This window comes from Simochromis diagramma, unplaced genomic scaffold (assembly GCF_900408965.1).
Source record: "Simochromis diagramma unplaced genomic scaffold, fSimDia1.1 OVJJ01000107.1, whole genome shotgun sequence".
NCBI lineage: Eukaryota > Metazoa > Chordata > Actinopteri > Cichliformes > Cichlidae > Simochromis > Simochromis diagramma.
In genome coordinates this window covers 6,737,432-6,762,167 of record NW_024387209.1, presented here as the reverse complement: position 1 = coordinate 6,762,167, position 24,736 = coordinate 6,737,432, and the positions used below count along the sequence as shown (strand labels likewise).

The 24,736-nt window shown below is 38.3% G+C and overlaps 2 protein-coding genes across 3 annotated transcripts; both read left to right on the top strand.

Moving 5' to 3' along the window:
• The first annotated feature begins 3,940 nt into the window (after nt 1-3,940).
• On the top strand, nt 3,941-8,528 carry s100b (S100 calcium binding protein, beta (neural)). The gene is made up of 3 exons (XM_040051476.1): nt 3,941-4,071; nt 4,925-5,081; nt 5,288-8,528. The coding sequence occupies exons 2-3, from the start codon at nt 4,944-4,946 to the stop codon at nt 5,432-5,434; spliced, it is 285 nt and encodes a 94-aa protein (XP_039907410.1). The 5' UTR covers nt 3,941-4,071; nt 4,925-4,943; the 3' UTR covers nt 5,435-8,528.
• A 2,565-nt stretch (nt 8,529-11,093) lies between these two features.
• On the top strand, nt 11,094-21,011 carry LOC120746162 (cell adhesion molecule 4-like). Of its 2 annotated transcripts, none has more exons than XM_040051474.1 (4): nt 11,094-11,290; nt 13,860-13,955; nt 16,955-16,993; nt 17,793-21,011. In XM_040051474.1, the coding sequence occupies exons 1-4, from the start codon at nt 11,155-11,157 to the stop codon at nt 17,990-17,992; spliced, it is 471 nt and encodes a 156-aa protein (XP_039907408.1). In that variant the 5' UTR covers nt 11,094-11,154; the 3' UTR covers nt 17,993-21,011. The 2 variants fall into 2 exon arrangements, with proteins under 2 accessions (XP_039907408.1, XP_039907409.1); XM_040051475.1 differs by having other exon boundaries at nt 11,277-11,385; nt 17,793-18,454.
• Nucleotides 21,012-24,736: the final 3,725 nt, after the last annotated feature.

The window sequence follows — 24,736 nt, the reverse complement described above, 5'->3', positions numbered from 1 at the left end:
CAGTACATTGGCATAATGGCCAAAACTAGTACCACTGACAGACAATGGGCTGTGACTTCAGTTTCATTATCCTTAATATGCAAAATGGCACTACCATTGGTCAATGGTTATAAGTAGCATTCACAAAGAGTGGCTGCACTCACAGCATTGTAAGATGGTGAAAGACGTACCCTTTTTCCTTAAATCCCCACTCAAACCAGCATTCCGCCATGTCCAGGATGTGCACATCCTCATCACTGAAAGAGTACATTTGACTAGTTTTCTACAACTGCAATGAAAAAATATGCAAGAGTCAAGATTCAAATGCTAACTTTATTGTCATATGTAGGCTCTGGACAAAGTTGCTGCTACTGTAAGCTCTCTGGTTTCTGCTTAGGAATCAAAAGCCAAAGTGCTAGTGATTGCTGATACTGACCGGTCATGTTTGGTTGCATGCAAATAAAGAATCTGCCGAGAGATCCAAGTCAATCTCAAAACCAATGGGCATTACTCGAGAACTATTTAGATTTGTGTTGTTTTATTTGTAAACCTTAATCGAACGGTGGAGGTCAAGTTATGCTCTGGAGAGGAGAATATGTTGGGGCTGCAAACTGAGCAGGAGTGGTAAGGTAGTCAACCTAATAAGACTAATAAAATAAGACTTAATAAGATAACTACGTTATCATTAAGGCAATTATGTTATCTCTGACAGCCTTAATCATAAGTGGCCAGTATGTGGCCCATGCCCATTACATTGGCATTAGTAGCACCAGGCTCTAACCTTCTGAATTATGCAGCCCAAACATGCAGTGAGAAAAACAGATTTTTTTCTAATTTGACCAAATATGGAAGATGCCAGAATCACCAGGTCATTTTGAAACACTTGAGCACCACAAAGGGCGTCATGGTTGACTGTAAAGTCCCCTCGCCAGACACCTTCTCCATTAAGCCATATGCTCATACAGTTCAGCTGCACCTTATTTATAATGGGGCATAGTCCTACCTGACAACATCCAAAATCAATCTGCCATTCCTTGCTCAGCATAGACAGTTTCCCCTTCAAAAAAAACCTGTATGCGAGGTTTTGGTTGTTTTTTTTTGTTTGTTTTATGTTTTAGCTGAACCACCTGGAAAGTGGTGGGTTTGTCTAGCGTTTGTCCCCACTTGAACTGAAGTCATCATTAAAAAACAGATTAGTTTTTGGTTATTTTATTTGTAAAGAAAACAGAAACCTCAACCTTGAATATAGCTAACGGCTTCCCAACCCCAGCAGCCTCTGCTTAGAGACAAACTGATCCGTATGCCTGTGTGAACAGAATCACTAAGGGACATAAACCATCAGCCTTTTGAGCTGAAGTCAAATGCCCTGTCCATTAGGCCACATGGAGATACTCTAAGCTGTGGTATTAAACCTTATTTATTACCAGGCAAAGTCCCACCTGGCTGAACAACCAAAATCAATGCACTGAAAGTGTAGATGCTGACTAATTATTTGTTTTCTGTACACCCCTGAAATGTTTGTTTATAGCATTTAGGGGTAAAATGTTGGCACCGAGACTTCAGCGTCAACTTCAGCTTATTTGGCTGGAGCAGATGTGCTGTTTGTGAGCCCTCATTGGGCTGCAGAGGGCACACGTCTGGCCAACTTAAGCAGTGAAAAGAGCGTCTTCATTAACATGCACAGCCAGGCGCTTCCTGTGAAACAGGCCTTTGTCACCCAGCAGATGCCCAAACACAGCGAAAAGAGGCAGAAAGAAGAACATAGATGGATGCTATACGAGCCATTATGAACAGAGAGAGGGCCACAGAGGGAGAGGTTTGGCACTTTGTCTGTTTATCTCAGTTAATCTTAATTAGTCCTGAGGTGTTTGGTAAATAAATTTCAGTTTTACGCTCCTCGGTTTAACCAACATGTCATATTAATAACTCAAATAATTAAAAAATTTTGTGTGTTTAATCATTTAACCACATATAAACACCAGGACTGGACCAGGTCACAGAGATGTCACCTGCTGGTTTCTGGCATTTTCAGGCTTCAACAGTTGAGGCTAGCCACCGCCATGCTGTTTTGTTTGGAGCCAGAGTTGCCATGTTTAGAAGATAGAGTGCTACATTATCAGCTAACTCTAGCAAGTGTAGCTTGTTAAGTAATTAACAAATTAGTGCTAAGCGATGGGCTACTTTCACTAACCAAAACTGATGCACAAACTTCTTGGATGTACACTTAACCGCACAATACCACGTGCTCTTCCTTCTCACTAAGGCGATCGTGGCTCAAGAGTTGGAAGTTCGTCTTGTAATCAGAAGGTTGCCGGTTCGAGTCCCAGCTTGGACAGTCTTGGTCGTTGTGTCCTGCTGGCGATGGCCAAAGGGGCCGATGGTGCGATATGGCAGCCTCGCTTCTGTCAGTCTGCCCCTGGGCAGCTGTGGCCACAACTGTAGCTGCCTCCACCAGTGTGTGAGAGTGAATGAATAGTGGAATTGTACAGCGCTTTGAGGTTCTCGAAAAGCGCTATATAAATGCAATCTATTATTATTAGCCAGTATGAGGTTTGGACCTTGGAGTTAACGAGCTGAGCTAACCGGCTGCCGTGTACAAACCTTGAAGCAGTTTTATTCTCCACCAAACAATATTCAGTGACTGAGTTTCATGACAAGTTTATGAGAGGTGAATTAATTCTTATTACTTATTCATTTGAATTCTGTCAAGGCTTAAAGTTGACTGTTGAGCCATAACAGTGGGTGTAGCTGCTAGCTGTCAGCCAGTCTTCATGTCAGCTAATTAGAGTCACTGAAACTCTCCACCACATCTGTGCTGGTGGTGAAATCCTTATCTGACAATCCCAAAAAGTTGATTCTGTTCATCTGGATGTAGCATTTTCTGTGGGAGAAACGTTCCTTCGCCAGTTGACTTCTTTAGTCAACTAAAGACGTCACTTGGATGAAAAGGCTACGTCCAGATGAACAGAAACAACTTTTTGGGATTTAGTTACCTGGATGATTGAGAATGCATCAAGATATCTGACAATGAATATGCAAAACCTAAGTATAATGCCTGTTGCGTTAAATATGATACAGGCTTTGCAACTATCCATTTTATAGCCAGCATAGGAATTGAACCTATGACCTCGGTGTTATTAACACTATAGTCCTCAGATAATGCCAAGGTCACGGGGAAAAGGCAATACATTTGGCATCTTTAATCAGGTGGGAATACTTTATAAATATGCATTGATGTTTACAGATGACACTGCAATCTGTAGTCAAAGGGTCGAAGCAGGTCAAAGTGATCTTGGACAGGTGGAGGTATGCTCTGAAGAGAAGATCAATAAAAAGTTTAATCATGTAAAGGGAAAGCCGAAAGGAGCAGAGGTAATGCACATGGATGAGTTTAAATACCTCAACCATCCAAAACAACAGACAGTGCAGAAGAGAGTGCGGGCAGGTTAGAGTGGGTGGCGACAGGTGTCAGCGATGATTTGAGACAGAAGGTTTGCAGCGGGAGTGAAAGGCAAAGTTTACAAGATGGTAGTGAGACCAGCTATGATGCATGGCTATGAGATAGTGGCACTGGAAAAAAAACAGGAAATGTTAATATTTAATTGGAAGTGACCAGGATGGACAGGATTAGAAATGAGTACATCAGAGGGACAGCTCAGGTGGAGCAGTTTGGACACAAAGTTAGAGAGGCAAGGCTGCGATGGTTTGGACACGTTAGAGGAGGGATGGATGTACTGGACAAAGGAAGTTGAAGGTAAAGTATGAAAAAAAAGAGGAAGACTTCAGACAAGGAGGACATACAGAAGGGCAGTGTGGAGATTACTGAGTGACGACATCAGAAGTCATGAAAATAGGCCACGAAATTAATCTGCTCTCTTATTTTAAAGTTTGCAGAGTCAGTGCTGGTTCCTGCAGGGCTGCAGTGGAGTGAGGAGAGGTGGACACTTGGGATTGGTCAGCACTTTGAATGACAGGTTAACTGACCTCAGACCTGCACCTCCTCACACCCCCACCCACATACTGGTCCAGTATAAAGACTGCAGCCCATCCTCAGCCTCTGCTCTCTGGACTTCTGCCTGCACTCGCACAACAGTAAGTCTTTGTTTTTTTGTATTTTATGTCGCAGCAAAGAGACAAAAGCTATTTCTAGTAAGTTTCATGACTTTTTTCAAGGACTTGTTAAACACAAAAAGAAAATCTAAAATTAAGAAGGATTCGTTACCGTATCAATACTGCCTGGCATTTAAGGCTAAAGCGGGGCATTTTTTGCTCTGTAATGCTGGTAAAACTAATTAATTTAAGTCTCTCTGTTAATTATGGAGTCCAATTTTTTTATATCTGCAAAGGAAAATCATCAGCACGTGAGTAAAAAAAGTTTTGTTAACTGTGGTTAAGTGCTTAAAATGAAGGCAAGTTGACTTCTTTTTGATTCGTCAAGACATTTCACCCCTCCACAATCCTAAAATGAAGTTCATCTGCCTTCATTTCAAGCACTTAAGCTACCATGAACCTGCACAACTGAGGACCTGCACAGGCTTTAACTGTGGTCCATTTACTCAAGCATAATGGCCACCTTTCTTTGCCAAATGGTCAGAAAAAAAAGATGTCAAATAAAGTCATACAGAGCCAATCCTTGTACTTTCCACATGTTAATAAATGTGGTCCACTCCCAAATTCTAGAAATGCTAAAAAGAACAACCCTTGGTATTATGCGGATTAGTGTTATTTAAGTACTTTTACTTGTGTTTTTTTCAGGAATCATAAATCAATACTTTTAAGTTCATCAGAATATATCAGAAAATAATTCAGCAACTTCATATTTATATATTATATATATTTAAAAATATATATAATTTCAAAAAAAATAAATAAAAGTGATTTAACTTTCTTTGAATCTCCCAAAATGGTCTTAAGATTAACGCTTTTATTTACTTTACTTTTCAAGGTTTAACAGACAGGTGACGATGACTGACCTGGAGACATCGATGGCCACCATCCTCGCTGTGTTTCAGAAGTATTCGGAGAGAGAAGGAGACAAACATAAACTGAAGAAGAGCGAGCTGAAGGACCTGCTTCATGACGAGCTCCCAGATCTGATGGCGGTGAGATGGGAAATTTGTAATAAAAAAAATAAAATATATATATATATATATATATATATATATATATATATATATATATATATATATATATATATATATATATATATATATATATATAGTGAGATTTAAAAGCATATGATATAAACTGTTAAGCACCAGTTTGGAGTTTTGTTGTCCCGAGCTGAACCCGTCCTCCCTCCCTGCAGCATGTGAACGACCAGGCTGCGCTGGACAGCCTGATGGACAGCCTGGACACCGACGGCGACGCCGAGTGCAACTTTCAGGAGTTCATGACATTCATCTCCGTAGTTACCGTCTGTTGCCACGAGTTCTTCAAGGACGAGCACGACTAAGGAGGTGGCAGCGGGCGGGAAGACAAAGGGGAGCCACAGTACATTATAAAGAAGCAGAAGCCTAGCAACGCACAAACTGTCGATGCCCTCACAGCAGCGCAGGGTGGAGGAAACACAATCCAGCCACCAGCCACCATTACGTGGCTGGTGGCTGGTAAAAAGCTCCAGTCTAGTGTCTGAAATCAGCCTCGTTTGTGTTTTCATTTCTAGATGGCATGTAAAGTCTTCAAAATGGCGGCAAAGATTGGTACAAAAGGAGGAACTAAAGTAGCTCAAGCAGAACAAATCTTAAAAGTGTTTCACTATATGTTTGGCCACCAAAGCCAACCATTTATCAATCAATACATGTTACACCTTTATTCCCGTACTCTTTATCATTTCCCATCACTTTGTATAAGTAAAGGCTTTGTATATGTTACAGGTTTTGGAGAATGGCTGCTACATTTGGCTGCTGTTCTAGCAGTGAAATTATAAAAGTTGTTTATATACTACATCATGGACTGCTAAATCAATCTTACAGCCACAAACCGTCAGTTTGAGACTTTGCATGTAAAACCCTGAATGACCATATCAAGTTAACCGCCTTAGGAGTCAAATAACTAACTAAAGAGCCCCCTTTAGGCAGTTATTCGACTAAATGAAATATTGACTATCAAATATTGAAAGCAACTTTAAGGTTTGATGTCATATAATAAATTAACTAACTGGCTAGTAAACATTTCAAAATGACTTGTGGGTCCTTTGTTAAACCGAAATTGATCATTAGGGGCATTAAATAAGTAACAGTATTTGGTTGCTTTAGTCGTAGTATAAGTAGTATGTCAGACAAATGATGACAAACACAAAGTTCTTCAATACGGCTTTTAAAAGAATGTTTTTCAAACTACAAACTGCCTGAAGGGCTTCTTTTTGATAGTGGCTTGCAGCTCAGTACTTCACAGTATCATAGTTTGGAAATATATGTTGTAAGCTGAGCTTTATATTAAAAGCTCCTGAATAGCTAGTGAATAGGTTTGTTCAGACAGCGATGAATCTTAAAAATCTTTAGAGAATACTAAACTAAGAAAGTAGCTAATAAGTTAATTCAGTCTAGCAGCCACAAGAATGCATCCATGGTTTAAAAAATCTATCTGAATATCACATTTTGAAAATATTTGCAGTTTGCATTGTGGGCTAGTCAGTTACTAAGAGACTAACAGTCATTTAAGATTTTGCATGTGAGATTCTGGATAGTCAGTAAGTTGAGAAAGTTGACTTAAAGTTAGATAACTCAGCTATTTTAGGAGTCAAATAATTGTGTAAAGGGGGGAAATATTGCAGATAGTGAAACTTTAAAAGTGGGAAGTGAGGCATGAGGGGGAGAAAAGTTAGCTAGTAAAAGTTTTAAAAATGGCTTGTGAGTATGAGCTATTCTAACACCTCGTTTGTTAACTTTAACTGTATAGCAGTTGGGGGGAAAGTACCTGGTAAGTTGGGCTTCATTTTAAAAGCACTTAAACAGCAGATGGGTTTGGGATTTGTTTGCCGAGCTCAATCCATTCCTGAAAAATTGAATAAAGCGCTGAAACTGAAAAAGTTTCATAGCTTTAGGAATCAATCAAGAATCTGAAGAACACTACTGGTTTGTTTTTAATCTTACATACTATCATAGTTTGAATTTGGTTTGTGTACTTGTTAAAATTCACAACATAGTGATTTGGAGATAAATATCAAATATCAAATACTGAATGCAACAATTTAGGCACACAAAAAAATATTACATTGGCTTGTAAAAGGTTCAGTTTGGCTAGAGAGTTTAAAGTGTTCTAGCTCCTCCGTTGTTAAACTCAAATTACTTAGAGACTTCACAGGTGTTGAAAAGCACCTAAAAAGGATTTTATCGTCTAGTTCTTTTAATATTTGTCTTCTGAATCATTCCTTACATTTTTAAAATTTGACAAAGCCACTAAACTGATAAGGTGGCTGGCAAGTTAAAATGAATTAAAAAATGAATATCAAATTTTAAAAGTAAATTTTAGGTTTGTGTAAAGTTGCTATAGTCATCTTTTGGAGACACTTTAATGAGTTTATTAGGTCAAAAGTCATCAATGGCCACTAAATCTTGAGAAAGTTGCTTAAATGCTAATCAACATTAAGCATATTCTTAAAACGATTTCATTTATGAAACTGTGTATACCATCAAACATACTCACAAAGACAGTAGGAGCTTTAAATCTTATTTGATTGGCAATGCAAAGATTTTATTTTATTTATTTTTTGGTGCTTTGTGCCACTGTAGCTGCTGCTTTGCTTAACCCCCGATATTGTCGACTTGTTTTTTCTTGTTAGAAAAAAAAATGCTGGTAGTTTTCTGTCTAATTATTCTTTTTTTCATTTGCTCTCAAAATCTCTAAATCTGAAAAATGGCTATTAAGATAATGAAATTCAAACAGTCTATCCTTCTTAAAGGTCTAAACGGCTATCAGATTTTAAAATTCAACTTTTAATTGGCTCATAAAGACATTAAAAAATGGCTTGTGAGTTTTCATTTAGACGTCACATTGGAAACCTCTTTCAATAGTTTGAAGTCAGAGTGTTTAATAAAACTGTAGACTTTACATGTTTTACGTGTTATTTACATCTACGTTTATTTGATGTTTTGATAAAAAATTACATCGAGGTCAGAATGGTTAAAATGACTAATACGTATCTTAAAATAGTTGCTGGTAGGCAAGTAATTAAAATTACTTTTAACTGACTTTAAATGTTAGCTTGTAGTTGCTGTAGCTCTTTGTAGGTTTACATGTATTCAGCATGAGAAGCAAATCTAAATCATTATAGATGTAGAAATGATCAGTTAAACAGTGCAACAGAAGAGTTTGTCGGATGTGCATCATGACATGTTGAATGTTGGGTTGTTTGGACGTTGGTGATACGAATTTAATTAAATGGTCAGTTTGTGACTGAGTCAGTCAATATTTCTGTAGCGAGGGGACAAAGAAGGCTGTTTATTCTTATCTTGGGTGGCTGTCAGAAGAATTCAGAGACGCACTGCAGTAATATTTACATAGCAGTTCTGCAGAGTTGCTCAACCATTAAAGGCTCATATGTTGTTTTTCTCTGTGGTTTTACTCCTAGTATATCTGTGTTATGCCAAAGTGAGCACGGTGACAATAACAAAAAAGTATTCAGAGAGCCCTGACAACGAAATACTTGTAGCCGTTTAGTTTAACAGTGCTCTTTTAGTGTTTCGAATGTCACTGGCCTGCAGGTCTTTCCTGTTTAGCAAAGAGGCTATTCAGGAAAAACTGAAGTTCAGTTTGTCCTTTTAGCACATTTTTTTAGAAGATGTTTTTTTAAGGAAATGTGAGAAGCTTTTTTAAGACTTATTGAGACCTATACTGAACTAAAACATAGTGAAATTTAAATAAATACACCAAATGGTCCAGTGGTTAGTCTTTTCTGAGGCACAGAAATGTTTAGTATTTTATTCCTGTGACTTCACATTTGCAGCACAAATATGACTCAGTGTGAGTCATAAAAATTAAGTGGCATCAGTGGATATTTCTCTTTAGAGTGCACCTTAATCAGCATGTTTCATCTTTATGACAGTTTTTTAAAGCATCCATTCATTTTCTTAATGGCTCATCTATTTATCTCTTAGGTGATGGAGTCTATTCATGTTGATTTTGGGATGATGATGAGGTACATGACAGGTCATCAGAACCTGAATGGATCGCTAAACAACTCCAACATTTCTTAAAGTTTAATGGAAATACTTCAAATAATAAAATAAGATACAAATATGAAGGAGAGTCAGGTGAAGTCCACAACCTCTTTTGATCAGCAGTTCACAGTTATAACAGTCCAAGAAATTCTGGTGATCTGTACGTGCTCCTTCAAGAACAGCCATCAAAACTCATTCATCACAAGTGTGAGCTTAAAAGAAAAATACATCAAACTAATCATTCCCTTTATTATCCTCTAGACATCGACGGATGCTGTTTGTTATTACTAGAGTAAAAATCGGATAGCAACATCCTTGGTACCAAGAAAAACACGGTGGAACAGGGGATTTGGTTGCCAACTGGTTGTATTCTGGGTATATTCGAATAAAAAAAATTAGAATTGTGAATGCCTATGTCATGTTGCAGTTAAATAACTGTCCTGCAGAAACTATGCAAGAATTTCTGTTTCGGATTTTTTAGGTTGTGGCTGGACTGTAGATGTGAGTAGTTAATTTCTGTATATGCAGACAGCGACAGAGTTTATCACAGTTAATCGCTGCATTACCACAAACCGATTGGCAACTTGACCCCATTCAATCACAAACTGACAACAGACTGACTTCATGTTATTGCCGTTTCATCACAGCAAACCAAAGTCTCTTTGAAGATGGCAACTAACTGTGAGTGGTTGTCTTTAAAGCAACCACTTCAAAGGCAACAAGTTCCCAAATTCATTGTGTTCAGTAATAATATTGGTCATGCTATCCCAGCAACTGTTTTCCCAAGTGTGACTGTAGCATAACAGCCACTATTAGGTCTCATTTTTGATGTTGGGTTGTGGCATTAGCAAGATGGCAAGATTTCTGTCAAAGATTAATGGTCTAATGGTGTGTTTTAATACCAAACAGACCTAACCAAGTACTTTTTAGTGTCTAAACCTAACCAACAAGTGAACATAAATGAAGGTCAGATGTACTAATGGCTGAAATGCCTCTTAACTCCACCACTCCTTCAACCTCCTAACAAACATTTTTTGATGGTCAATACTGACAGGGATAGTTATACACCTTGAATAGCATTGGTGGCATTATGTGACACAGCAGGATGAAAGTGTGCTGTGCAAGTCTATTACAGTGCAGATGGAGACAACCATCAATTCCTGCACTGAATCCATAATTAATTCAATATGCATGTATTTGGACTACTGGAAGAAATCCATGCAGGCACAGGGAAAACATGCAAACTCCACAAAAGAAAAATGTAATGAAACATATAACAAAAAAGTGCTAGATATATAGTTTAGTATAAGAACTGAAGGCAACCAAGAAAGACAAACTCCAAAAGTACAAAACAAGACCACAAGTAAAGAACACAGGAAGGCAACAAAACAATCTGACATACACAAAGGAGGGAAAAGAACAAAAGCAGGAAGTCAAACCAAAGCAAGACTAACTTTCAAAGTAAAACAGGAAGGCAAAAAACTAACATGAGAGATGAAGACAAACCATGAAAATTTTAAATATGAGAAGCTAAGAAACAGTGTAACCAGGACCATCAAGGAATCACTTTCTTATCCTAGTTTTTGATGCATGTGGATTTGGGCTAATCTTTCTGTGATGTTGAAATCTTACCTCGGGTCGCTAAGGAAGAGTAAAATGAATACACTATTTCTTCTTTTATCTGGCTGAATACAAATATTCACCCTTGTATTGGAGATTTAGAACATACAGGTACCTTTTTTCACATTTGAAAAGGTAAATGTACCTTTAGGTCCATTAATTAGCTATAAGGAGGACATTCCACAATTGTACATGGACTTTTACTCTAGCCCCGTTTCTGAGGCTGTGCACCCTTTTCTTGTTAAGAAACCATCTTTATTTGTCTAAAAGAAGACGGTTCACATTAATAACCAGGCTGAAGGTAAGGATTATTCAGCACAGGACGTGCACAAGGGCCAAACAACAAAAACACACATACACACACACACTGAAGTGCTCCTCTGTGTGTTAACAGATGATGCAAGAGGCGCTGTCAGCTGCATGCACTCAGACATCTGCAGGCTGTTTAGGATCAGAGAGGTGGAGTCAGCTCCGCTATTGGCCAGAGGGGGAACAGATCTCGACCCTGGGGACTGACACCACACCCATCCGTATGTGTGTTTGTGAGTGTGTTTTGAATTGTGTGTGTTGTCCAACGTACACTCTGTCGGTGTAAGAAGAGTTGCCTGCTGACTCTCAGAAACTGGTGAGCTTCTTTTTGTCTTTATGTCAAAATCCTTGTTGTGGTTTTGTGTTGCTTTGAGCAGAACGAGCTGCTCTGCAAACAAACTGTTGGGCACTTTGTTTTCAGGTTATAGTCAGTGGTCAACAATCTGTTCTCACTTATTTTAAAAGTTGCATGTGTGAAACTAAAGTACTGCTTTAGTGGAAACAAATAAAAACCTTAGGCACCTCAGTTAGGGATGTTTAAAGAGCATTAAACTCAAATAACCTGGTGATTAAAGTGTCATTTGTGCATTACACTTTAATGCTCTGCAGCTGTTTACCCGAAGCATGACTCTTGTTACGGAGGCAAACGTCGACGCTTTGGATGCATTTTAGTGCGACACCTCGAGTTCATGAGTCAGGAAAAAATGGATTTCCCTTGAAAGGCTCTATTGTGTGGTGAAATGTGCTAAGATGGAGCATTTTGCAAATGAAATGTTCACGGGGTCAGAAAATCCCTGACACAATTGGAGATGCTGACTGGATTTCTCACTTGCAGACACAAACTTAGTTCACTGCTGTCAAAACATCTGGCAGAGAATTCAAATCTGGCTCTGAGAAAAAAGTTCCTGAGGGGATCACGATACAATAAGTTAACACTAATCACTTTAAAAGGAAGGGTTATACAACTGTTGGTTTGGGTTTCCAGCTTATTTCCTGGATATGCTCCTCATAACATTTCTTTAAAAATTTGTTGATCGTAAGCCTCAAGGATTCACATGAGGTAATGGGATAAAATGAAAACTGAACATTATTTCAGGCACCTTTGTGTATTGAGTTTCTAATATGTTAGGATCCAAGTTAGAGTGTTGTTTGTGGTGGGAAAAGCTTAATGTGTGCACTGACAAGACTGTAAAGATGTCAGGCAAGAAAATGAAAGTCTGACCTGGTACCAATGTTGCTTTTTTGGTGTCAGGGAAACAAACGAGCACAAGGTAAGTCGAACAAAAACAGATGAACACTGGTCATAGGCTTTGCAGTCAACAAAATCAATACCCATGTTCAGAGGATGCTGAGGCATCTCTAAACCTGAACTCTTGATTCAACAACCTGAGTCACTTTTTTAATAGACAGAAATTTGTTGATCATCATCATTATACCAAACTCATTAAGGTTGAGGAGGAAGCTATGGCTCAGGAGGTAGAGTGGGCCATCCATCCATCCATCCATCCATCCATCCATCCATCCACCATCCATCCATCAGGTAGTCAGTGATTGGATACCAAGCTGCTATAGCACATGTGTCAAAGTGTCCTTAAGCAAGACACTGAACCCCCAGTTCCTCCCAATGCATCTATCAGAGTGTTTGAGTACCCATGATAACAGAATAAAGTACTGGATGAAGGTGTTTGGATGGTGAATGGGGTTGGTAGTAAAACACTCCTTTCCATAAGTATCAGTCCGTTAAGCAGCCGCTACGTCCATCGTCACCACAAAGTTCTAGCCAATGATTACTGAACTTACAAAAATTCCCAGACTGCACTGCATCTTCAAACTTGATCTTGATTACGAGTGCACATCTGTAAAGTGTCATTAGAGTCAGACTCAATGGGTGGAAGCAACACAAAGTATTATGTAAGGCCTGTAGCCATTTCTCTCATGCTCGTCTCAACAATTTCTAGTTTATATTTGCTGGAAACACATATCTATGTCAATGTTCAGAAGGAGAGAGCATTTAAATCCCTGACAAGACATTAAAATGCATAAATATAGGAAGCGGTAAATGCATTAGCGTCTATTATCGCTAATATGACTGGTTGATACACTAGTCATTAAAACCAGCTTACCATCATTAAACTTGGGATTTTACCAGCTGTGGCTGCATAAACTTAAGTCCCTGATCACAGCAAGGATTGACCAGGGATTAGCCTGCCAGAATCCAGGGGGCCATATAAACTGTATCCATGATGTTTAGCCATGTTTATGTCCTTTTTCTTTCTTGACAGTCAGCAAAACTTTAAAACTACTTCTTACCTCCTGAACAAGTAGTTTTTAACACCTAAGCCTAACAGAATAGTTTCTTAAAGCTAAATAAATAGATTTTAATGAGAATTAATAACACAATAAACCAATCAAACCAATATCACCAATCATCACGAGCTGTGGGTTGTGACCTAAAGAATGAGATCCCACATACAAGCAGCTGAAATGACATTCCTCCAAAGTGTGGCTGGGATCAACTTTAGAGAGACGGTGAGGAGCTCGGTCTTTAATAAAGGGCTCAGAGTAGAGTGGGAACGTCCTACGTGAGGAGGCCCCAGGCCAGAGCCAGGACATGCTGGAGAGATTACATCAGCAGATGGTCCAGCGTAAAATAACTAAACTATTGCAGAAAAAATGCAGCTAATTAAGAGGAAAATTTGTAGGAAATTAGCTGCACTAGCTGTAAATGAAATTATCATCAGTTTAACTGCAAGAAGAATTTTATTCATAAATCATGCTGTTTCTTCACAGGTGACTTCAGCATGAACGCTCACGCAACAGTGCCCCCTTTGTCAGGAACAAGCCCCTCTCCTTTTTCAGACCTTGTGACCAAGATAGGACCCAAGGGTATGTGCCTGGAAAATGTGTGAATTGTCTTTTATTTTATTTCACCATAACATTTGTTCAATAAACATGAATATAGCATAAGTAGACCACAGGGAAACATCACTCATCTATCTGCTGTCTGTTGTTGCTGCTTAAATATTTTTTTACACTTTTATTATTATTTTAATTTGTTTGATAAGTTTGTATATGTGTTTATTCAAAATCTTAACAGTGTTCATAAAGAGATTAGTTGATTTATATTTTATATTAATCTAATTCTGCTACACAGGATTACAGTTATAATAAAATATTCGCATTTATATAGTTATTTTCTTATGAATAAATCAAAAACAAATACATAAGAGTTGGTGCGCTACAGGATTTGTTGACATCTTGAAAGAGCAATTTGCCGGTTTAGCTACAGCTGTTATTTCTCCTGTGCACTGGTGGGTGTATTGATTTATCACAGAAGACAAAGATGACCTACAGGAGGATCCAGAGTGTTATGACAAAGTGCTGATTTTTTTATTTTCAGTTTAATGTCAGGTACTGTAGAGATTATCGTGTATTTGTAAATGTGATGGTTACATTTCACACAGTGCATTCCATAATGATTCAAGACTATTCTGTATATGAGCACTGTACATGTCTGTGTCCGATGTCTGATTATCAAAGAAGACCACTAAAATCACGGTGATTAATGCCTATCAAAGATTTTTTTCATTAGGATCTGTATTGGTCATGATCTCAGCACAGACTGGAGCTGGAGTCCATGTGCAGAACTCAATGGGACACTGGAAAAGCAGCTGATTGCCCCACTAATCACAAAATAATTGCCTTATAAATTGTATAATTGCACCATTATTTTTGCTTGAATGACAAATTTAAACCAGCCCCAAAAATCGTATCACATGCATAATCATTTTTTTAATAGATTTAGATTTTAGGACACTAAAATTCAACATCCAGTTTGTGGGACAAACACCCTGCAAACACAGTGAACCAGCCGAGATGTTTGTGTGCGTTAGCAGGGAGTGTCTTATCAGCCCGATGTCAGAGTGGAGCATGGGAAGGAGCGAGCGTGACGCCTCGGGGGGTCTGTCGCTGTGGAGATAAGGGCCTAAAACGCTCGTACCTGTCCTCGTTTCCACAGCAGGGCCTGGCAGGACCAACGCAGCCTAGAAATAACTTTTATATTGAACTGCAACAGCCAAAGGGTCTTTTCTTAAGTGTTGTTAAACACTTAGTGTTCTCTGCTTCTTTTTAGAAGATGCAAGAATGCTTGATTAATATTAGACACATCAGATATAGAGATTTAACACATATGAACAACAAATTGCTGAATTCTGCTGTTAATAAGTCTATGTCATCGTGTACACAGGTATCTTTCAAAAAACTGTGATTTTCAATTTCAGTTTGAAAGGTCTATCGACGTGAAATGCAAAAAAATGATGTTAAGCACTGTCAGGATGCCATAGCAACAGGTGGCGATACAGAAACACTGGCCAATCAGAAGCCTACAAACAGAAACAAACTGTAACATGCCATTGCAAAATAACCTGCAGTGCAAAAGTCTTGAGAAACATTTCTTTATATTTTTGCTTCCAAGGAGCCAGAATTTCCAGTAATGTTATAAAGTTCTCTTGAGCAACAGATCTTTAGGCCTTCTGAAGTTTTTTCTGTGGATATTAGCTGCTTTTTCACTCATTTTCAGCCCAGTTCTTGCACCATTTTCAGAGGAATGATTGCTTGTGTGAGCCACTTAACACTGACCTATGAACCATTCAAGCACAAAAACGGCACTTAACTCAAGGGATAATCCAGTGTTGTGTCTACAAATATCAGACAACTTAGCAAAGAATGAATTTCAAATAGCATCTTCAGGCACTTTGTTACTAGCAGCCTGTCACAAAAATACATAATTTGTTCAAATTTCTTTAATTTATTAAATACCAAAGTTAACACAGTTACAGACATAAAATAATATTTTTGCACCAACAAGGTGATTCCCAAAGAGCTTTAGTTGAAAACGTGGCATATCTAAGCATGGTGTGCAGTGTGTCCTTAAAAAATTTGAGGAACTAAACAAGTGGAGGACAAAAGAAAAGATGCATCAGCTCTTAAAACTATCTATAGCAGATCAACAGTATCTGGAAGTTATGTTCTTAAGATATTGGCTTGTGTTTCTGAACAGTAATTTTACTTTTTAATAGGTTCCTCAAAAGCATCATTGTTAATCAATTAAAGATTAGTTTTTGAAGCGGATACTGTTACCTGTTGAGATATGTTACAAATTTATGAATAGTGACAAGAAAAAAAGTGGCTATTTGTGTACATGAATCTATACACAACAGTTGTATTGGTATTAATGAGTTAACATGCTTTTCTAGGAACTTACAGCAAACTTTTTTTCTTGGTAAATCTTTGGAAAGTTAAAAGTGAAAGAGTAGCTCTGTTTGCATAAACAGTCATTTTTATTATCAGCAAACTTAAAACAACAACTTCTCATCAAATTTCATCATTATTATCCTTTAAATTTGGCTTTGGTTTTCTTAAACTATGAAACTTTTAGGTACCATAAACCTCATAAACATTGATATATATATCTTTCTTGATTTTGCTCACTTGTTTTCTAAAATATGGTGTGTAACGTTTCTTTTTGGCCTTGCAGTCATGTTGCTTCTACACACACTGAGGCTCTTAAATTGACGGCCGTTGTTTGAATGCCACACACGACTGGACTCTGAGGGAAAATGTAAACACAAACAGCTGTGTGTGTCCCCCAGATAACTTAATATTGTGAGCTGCTGCTTGTGACAGTACATGAGCGAGGAGGCTGTAGATTGAGAGAATGATTCAAAATTTCACCTTGCCTTTGTCACTGACTTTTATCTGGACCTCTGTAGCTTTTCTACAAGATGAATCTGACACAGAAGTTTGTATTTTAACCTCTACTGTATGTCATTTGATTTAGATATCAAACTTCACCCGAGTTTGACTTAATTTTCATGTCTTTACAGAAACCTATGACACTGGAGATTTTGCCGCTTTGATTGGTGGTGAGAAGTGACTTCTTTTCTTATGATGTTCAACAATGAGTGTGAATCTGCTGAATTTTACTTCAGTTCACATGAATGAAAAAGATGTTCTGCTTAATAACTTGTTCTGTACGGATTAATGATTTTCAAATCTTATTTCCAACGACCAAATCATATGTAGTCAGGAATGTGATAAAATAATCATCGACCAATATAATAATACTAATAGCTTTAAATATAAAATGAAAATTTTAAAGACTAAACTGTAGATGTAGATTTATTTAAATTAAATTATTAAATCTAAGGGATAAATAAGGAAATAGAAGAACATATTTGGAAATGTAATTACCTCTTTAATCTATAATTTTAGTAATTGATTAAATTTGGTTCTAATTTGTTAAAAGAAAAATTTTTACAGGTCTCGTATTCTCCAGAATTTTTTGTTTCAGTTAATGAAGTTTTTACTAATAGTGGGATATAAAATTGAAGTATTCTTTAATGTGTTAAAGTTTCTAAATTTGGATTTTTAAAAGAAGTTTTTATTTTATTAGTTTTTCTTTCTTGTTATAATTGTTACTCCAGCAGAAATGTTCACTAAATGCAAATGTCAGTTAATAATATATATCAGGTTTTTATGTCAGTTCATTAGAGATATCAGTTCATGAAATACATGAACTTTGCTTTATAAGTGAAAAGTAAAAATAGAGACACAGCAGACTCCATAGGCAGGATATTGAATTCTATGTTGAATTGCAATGAAAGTGATGCTTTAAATGCATAGTTGGGGGCTCTGTGATGATATTTCCCTCTGTCGTCACAGGAATCGTAAGTGTAGTGCTGTTGTTAATGATCTGCGTCATCGCCGTGCTGATGTGGTCCCTGTCCAGACATAAAGGCGAATACGTGACCAACGAGATGGAGGAGAAAGACGAGGACGCCGACAGCGGTGACGGCGACTCCGTTGGCTCTGATGAAGCGCTCCAATCTGAGGAACCTCTGACAGCCAAAGAGGAGAAATAAAGGGGGGGAAATGGGAAATAGTGACAAAAGTGTCACTCACGTTGCAGACTTGAGAGCTTTGTAGCTTTGTTGCACTCAGCAAACAACAAATATGTGAGAAGGGAAGTTTAACATCTTTAGAAGTAGCCGATTTTAAAAATTGCACTGAGCACCTTTGCACGTTGGCACCACTAAATGTGAGCAAAGCACGACTGTCTGAAATGTGAGCCCTTCTCAGGAATGTGAACAACCAAAAGAAACTAAGATGTGGTTTGTGTTCGGTAGACCTGTGTTTACATTGTTCCCTCCTTAAAAGCTCCACTTTAATGCAGCGACACTGCATAAATTACAAGCAGGCATTTTCATGCTATGACTGACTGTGGTATCCTGAAGCTATGTTGGCCCCAAGGTGCCAAACAGAAAAAAGCATAAAACACAAAACTTAAAGTAATGAAAGAAAAAACAAGATGAGCTCAACTACAATAAAAAAGAGAGGGAAGATGAAACAGAAAGAACAGAAAAAACTGCAAAAAGAACAAAAACAGTTTTAAAAGCAGCAGAAAACATAAACTAAAAAAACTGAAAAGTTATTCAAAAGCTATACATCTTTTCTAAAATATTGTTTTTCCATATTTTAATGTTGTTTTTCATTTGTTTTTTCAAGGTTTCATATGAGTATATGTTTTGTTGATGATGTTTTATATATTACCTATAATATATCTTTCAATCCCCTAACAAAAAGCTTTGATGCTGGCATGCAATCGCTGAGGCATCATTTTTGATAAGCTTGTGCATTGTTACACTTATTTCCCTCCAGATTGGCCTTCATTTTTCTCCATGGCTGTGTATTGATCGTGAGTGCGGTCAGATGGCTGCATAAAAGGTTCTTCAGCACATCTCAAAGATGGGGTCTGGACTCTGTTGTGACCAATCCATGTGTGAAAATGATGCCTCATGCTGCCATTGTCATCTGGGAAGATGCCTGCACCATCAGGGCAGGCAGAACCTGGTCATTCAGCACATTCAGGCAGTCAGCTGGCCTCACCGTTTGAGCATAAATCATTGATAAACGTAGACCTGACCAACTGAACTCAACCTCACATCATAAGACTCCCCTCACAGGTCTCTACTGTTGGCACTAGGCATGCTACTTCATCCCAATGATGATTGATATAACCTCAAAATTTCATTTTTAAAGGACATTTGTGATAATGATATTTGTGTCTGAATTACATTTGATCTCAGACAGCAGCATTTATGAGTGCAAACAAAACAAAGGGCATTTTCCTTCTTTTCCATTGAGCTACTGTTACTGATGGTTGATTAGTTAATGTGCCAGCACCAAGCTGCAGTGGCATTATAGTCCAATAGTAGCCTTACATACTGTGCCACAACCTAAGTCAGATCTAGGTACAAAAGTAGCCCAGGCAGGGAAATAGCTTGGAAATAGCTTAAATAATTAGCTTAACAGTGCTAACATAACTGAACCTTGTAAATCTTCAGAAGGTGAACAATAAAATAAAATTGAAAAATAATTTCAACCTGGCCCTGCTTTTCCATCGTGTAACCACATTAGAAATTTCCATCTCCTTCTTGCTCTTCCAATCTTATAGAGTGGAGCTAGCTCCAGCCATGCTAGCTTGACTTTGTTTCCTTTTGATTGCTAGCATCTGCTCCTCACGTGCCTTCAACCATGTATTTTTTGACTCAACTTTTCCTCCATATTTTGCAGCGTACTGTATTTTGTTGGTGGTTGTTGAAGTAGCTTTCTTTTTTACTCAGAGGCTTCTCTCACTGTGAGACGTGCCTGTGTTGTGCCTCTAGTGTGAATATGGCACAGCCCTAGCACCCATCCCTCTGGAGCTAAATATGCGCTCGCCAGATAACATGACCTTTTCCCATTGCTCCTGAGCCCAGTCTGCTTGCTCCCTGTCCTTTTGTTTTCTCAGTTAGCATCACTGATCGGTGGTTTCCTTAAGGCTGTACAGCCTTTTAATGCCAATCCCCTGATTTTCTCTTCACACTGCCTGTGGAAGCGCTCTTAACTTGGTTATTAAACTTTGCCATGAGCTCTACTATCATTTTTTATAATTTGATTTCACTAAATATTTACATGATCATTAAAGATTTTTCTCTGGTTACATTTCATGATTTTTATCATTGTCCAGTTTTTGCAGTTTCAGAAATGGCCTTTGTTGTTAAAAAAAAAGTGTAAGATCTTCTCCACATCCCTTCGATACATCCTCCAACGAAGTTCTCACAGCATCTGTTAGCATTAAATAAGCTTTAGCCAGCAGAAATATATTAATGACTGCAGTAGTAATCCAGTGGAAAGCTCTTAAATCCAGGCAGACTTTTCTTTCTTGGCAGAGCAGTGTACATCTTGTGTTTTCCATTTTCTCGCTGTGTTGTGCACCTTGGGGCCAGCATAAAGATTCTCGTACAGAAACAACTCGCTGAGTCCATATTATTAACAATTCTCGTGATTGATGAACAAAATAAATGGCAACACATTTAAATAACCTTTATTTTAACGTTGGTAACATTTTGTTCCTGAGTACTAAGTTGTTTTTCTCAGCGTTTCAAGAATTTGGCCTCAGATCTCACATTCTTCACAAGCTTCTTATTTCTAAAACTTTTACAGCTGTTGCAAGTCTCTATGTTGTCAGGCAGTTTTTGCATCATCCTGCCAAAGAAGCTGAAAGTTCAAATGAGCCTAGCAGATGAAGATAAACATCTACCAGAGTGCTTACTGCTGGTGATTTTCCATTGTGTTTGTTGTCATATTTTGAGGTCAAAGTAATAAACAACTAACTACAGGTTGGAGTCTGACTAACATGTGACAGTTATGAATCAGCAGGGAGGAAAAAATCTTTGTAAATTTCCAGCCCAGAGTGGTGCATTTCTGTCTGTTTTCCCATCATCAAAGCTCCAGTTTTCTGCTCCAGCAGACTTTATTGATTTTATCCTGTTTTAGTAAAATCTCTTTTATTTGCTGATGTTTTTCTAAAAGTACATTAATAAACTTGATACTTTGTGACACTGTCGCTTTCTGGTGCGTCAATGTGCTGAAGATAAACTCCCTCTGGTGGCTGAAATGTGAAACTGCACTCCTGACCTTCAGCCCAGCACTTTTTCTTACTTTCTTTTTAAAGATAAAGAAATTACAAACGAAGACCGAGTCCACTCACACAAAGTGCTGTACTGCAGTACTGTGTTGGGGCTTATGCGTGACTGCAACTTATCAACAGTTTTTTTCTAAAATTGTGCTTTTTTTCCAAACAAAACATAGGAAACATTTTCTACACATTAACTAAACTGTGTTTATGTTAAACACAAACCTTAAGGATGCAGTCTTTTCACTGAAGAAATCTACACACGTTATTGATAATAAATAAAAGCTTACATATAGTTATATTTAAAAGATATAATTTAGAGAAAACAGCGTTTGAGGGCCTGTTCTTTTGGATGAACCTCAGATTAATTTAAAATACAAAATTAAAGATTTTTCATCCCATTTGCAACCTAAATATCAGTTTAATGATCACCACATGAAGCTAAAAGCTGGTCCAAACGGCGTGACAGCAGCATGGCAAAGGTATCCTGCAAGAAGAAATCAGCTCCCTGGTGGCCATGAGGCTCTAAAAGCAGCTTGAGCCCAACAGCCACCGAAGCCTTGATGTGGCAAAGCTGCTGTTTTGTGTCTGACCAGCAGCAGCAGGATGCGTCAGAGTGGAAGAACTTCAGTATGTTTGTTTTTACTTCGATCTGTCGTCCATGATGACTCATGCTTTCGGGTAACAGCCATCAGCTCCATCCAAAGCTTGACTTGGACTCGCTGCAGGAAGGAGCTGAGGGTGTGTGTGTGTGTGGTCCGGCCGGTTTCACTTTCAGCTCCGACCCACAATGCCAGATTATTGTTGTTATTCCTCTAAGCTGCTGATGGTTTGAATACAAATGTCTGGCCTTCGTTTTTAGATTTGAGTCACCACAGACTTCTGGTAACTTCTGGTAACTTCTGGTAACCGGGTGGACGTTTTGGTGAGTTGAAACATGAGGAAAATAAAATAAACAAAAAACCCAAATCCAAACAAGTTCTTACCACATGTACGACGACCTGGTTTCTTTAGGTTTGCAGCATCCTACTTGTAAACAACAGCAATAAAGGTTCATAAATGATCAAAACTACAACAACTCAGAATAAATATCTAAATTTTTAATCATATGATCTGTGATAGACTCACACAGGGTCCAGGGTGACTCTGCCTCCTGCCTCTCAGCTGGGATAATCACATCACTTCACTTAATTTCTTCGGTTTTCTCCTCCAGTAACTCTTTTTTCTCAGCATCACTTGTTCCTGAATCAAACACCTATTAAATATGAAATGTCTAAAACATAATATTTGAGTTTAAATGACTTTAATTCTCGGCTTTTAAAGGCCTGACTGCAAGAAAACTGACAGAAAATGAACCCTTTTGGGGTGTAATGCCAACACTGGCCTGCAGTGTGTGCTGTTGCACTGAAACAGACTCGGAGTGCGCGATCACATTCAAGTCAGTTTAGTTATGATCAATAACACTGAATTTAAAGAAGAGGGGGAAAGCAGAGGGAGAGGGCGGAAGAAAAAGCAAAAGATCAGAGATGAAGAAAGAGATGCGAGCAGTCAAATGAGGGAATTTAAATACAGGAAAAGTAATCTGATCTTATTATCTTTATAGAAACAGGAGTGTGCTCATGTTACATTGTTAAATATCTAAACACACACACACACACACAGAGCCTGAGTGTCAGAGTAAATTTATCACATCTGCGTGTTTATCAGCCAATAAAAGCTGCAAATTGAAACCATGTGACCCTTGTTAACTGAAATGAACTGCCTTCAGACAAAACACACACACAAGCACACCTAAGCCACCTTGTAGCAGAAACACTGAATGCTTCTTATTAAATCATCAAATTACCGCTAATTTGATTAATACTTTGCTTTGAATTTCCATCCATCCATCGGGTCACATGGACAATCTAAGCACAGAACCTCAGACCCTCCTCTAGTTCTCAAGTCAAACCAACAGATGTCATTCCTCCTGTTTCTCCTGGGTATGCTCCATCGCTTCCTCCCAGATTGACATGCCTGGAACACCTGAAGTAGGAGGCATCCCGGAGGCATCCTGACCAGATGCTTAGACCACCTCCACTCTGAGCTCGTCTTGAATGACCACTCCCTTTCTCCAATTTAGAACCAAGACCCTCTTCAGAGGAAGCTCATTTACACTGCTTGTATCCCCAATCCCAGTGTTTCACTCCGCCCTTTTCCTGCTGAAAACCAGGGCCTCAGACTTGGAGGTGCGACTTCTCGTTCCCAAGTGTGAGCTAAAGGTCACCAACTGATAAAACCAGAATAACCACATTGTCCACAAAAAGCAGAGGTGATGCTGAGGTCACCAAAAAGGTGTGCCAAGAAATCCTGAAAGTTATGAACAGAACTGGTGATAAAGGGCAGTCCTGGCAGAGTCACCCGCGAGAAACAGGTCTGACTACTGCCGGCAATGCAAACCAAACTCTGACTGCAGCTGTTCAGCGACCGAATGGTCATTTTTACTGACAGCTGCTTTGAAACTGATGAGGCCTGAAGCCAAACTCTCATCTGAAAATCATCTTTAAAGCATTTCTCAGAATCACAACATGAAAATCACAGACATGCAGAGTTAGGGTTTATTCAGAAGAGGACACAAATGTATGTGGAGAACCAAAAAGAAAACCCCTTGAAAATACTACCAAAATAAGTCTCTGTTGATAATGAAATGTTAAATCAATAGACAGATGCAAGTAAATAAAAAATAATAATTTGAAAACATTAAATACCAATAAAAACAACAAAAGGCAACCTTAAATAGGACAGTAGTCCATGCATAAAAACTAATGAAAGCAGTAAAAGTATAATGAAAAGATAATTAATTCTTACAGTAGTCCAGTAAAATTAATCAAACCTACAAACTGATATCCACTAACAAACTCAGAAGTAAGGTAAAAAGGATCCTAAAGATCAGGATCTGCTGAAAGGCTAAACAGGAATCTTTTCAGTTGGTTTTAAACTCTGATCGAGACAGTATGTTCTTTGGAGCATAAAAGGTGGAGGTGGAGATGGAGTCGAAGATAAGCTAGTTCATTGTTGACTAGTATGTCCCCAGTATGTAACATTAAAATCAGTTCTAGTGTAACAACCTCAGCACAGTCAGATTCTTTATCCATGTGACATTTTTAGGACAGTTTAGAGTTTTTCCAGACTTTCAGTTTTAGCTCCAACGATGAGGAGTTCCATCTTATCAGGATGTGACTGCAGAAAGGCATTAGCCATCCAGTTATCACATGTCATCGGCATACTTATCATAACAGTCATTCTGCTTCTGATAACAGCTGACCTTGTGGTAACTTGTTGAAGTTAACCGGTAAACAGTAATGGTGCTAAAATGGATCCCTGTGGAACACCATGTAAGACAAACTCATTCAAGATTAACCAGGAAGCACAGAAACACAGGGTGATGGACAGATGGACAAAGACAAAGAAATGGCTAGATATACAGCACACTGAGGGCTGCATGGGAAAAGTGACACAAGTGGGAACAACAAAGGAATGGCAGTTAATGCAGAAAGGAGGGAAAAGGCACAATAAGACACATGAAAAAACTTATGTCAAAGGTAACTAAATAACAACTGAAAGAGTCAGAAAAACATGGAAACAGGAGCATGAAGAAGTACAACAAAAC

Excerpts from the sequence above, each read along its gene's own strand:
- s100b (XM_040051476.1), top strand. The coding sequence starts at position 4,944 with ATGACTGACCTGGAGACATCGATGGCCACCATCCTCGCTGTGTTTCAG. Across the intron at positions 5,082-5,287 it reads AGCTCCCAGATCTGATGGCG|CATGTGAACGACCAGGCTGC; the intron begins GTGAGATGGGAA and ends CCCTCCCTGCAG.
- LOC120746162 (XM_040051474.1), top strand. The coding sequence starts at position 11,155 with ATGATGCAAGAGGCGCTGTCAGCTGCATGCACTCAGACATCTGCAGGC. Across the intron at positions 11,291-13,859 it reads GACTGACACCACACCCATCC|GTGACTTCAGCATGAACGCT; the intron begins GTATGTGTGTTT and ends GTTTCTTCACAG. Across the intron at positions 16,994-17,792 it reads TTTTGCCGCTTTGATTGGTG|GAATCGTAAGTGTAGTGCTG; the intron begins GTGAGAAGTGAC and ends CTGTCGTCACAG.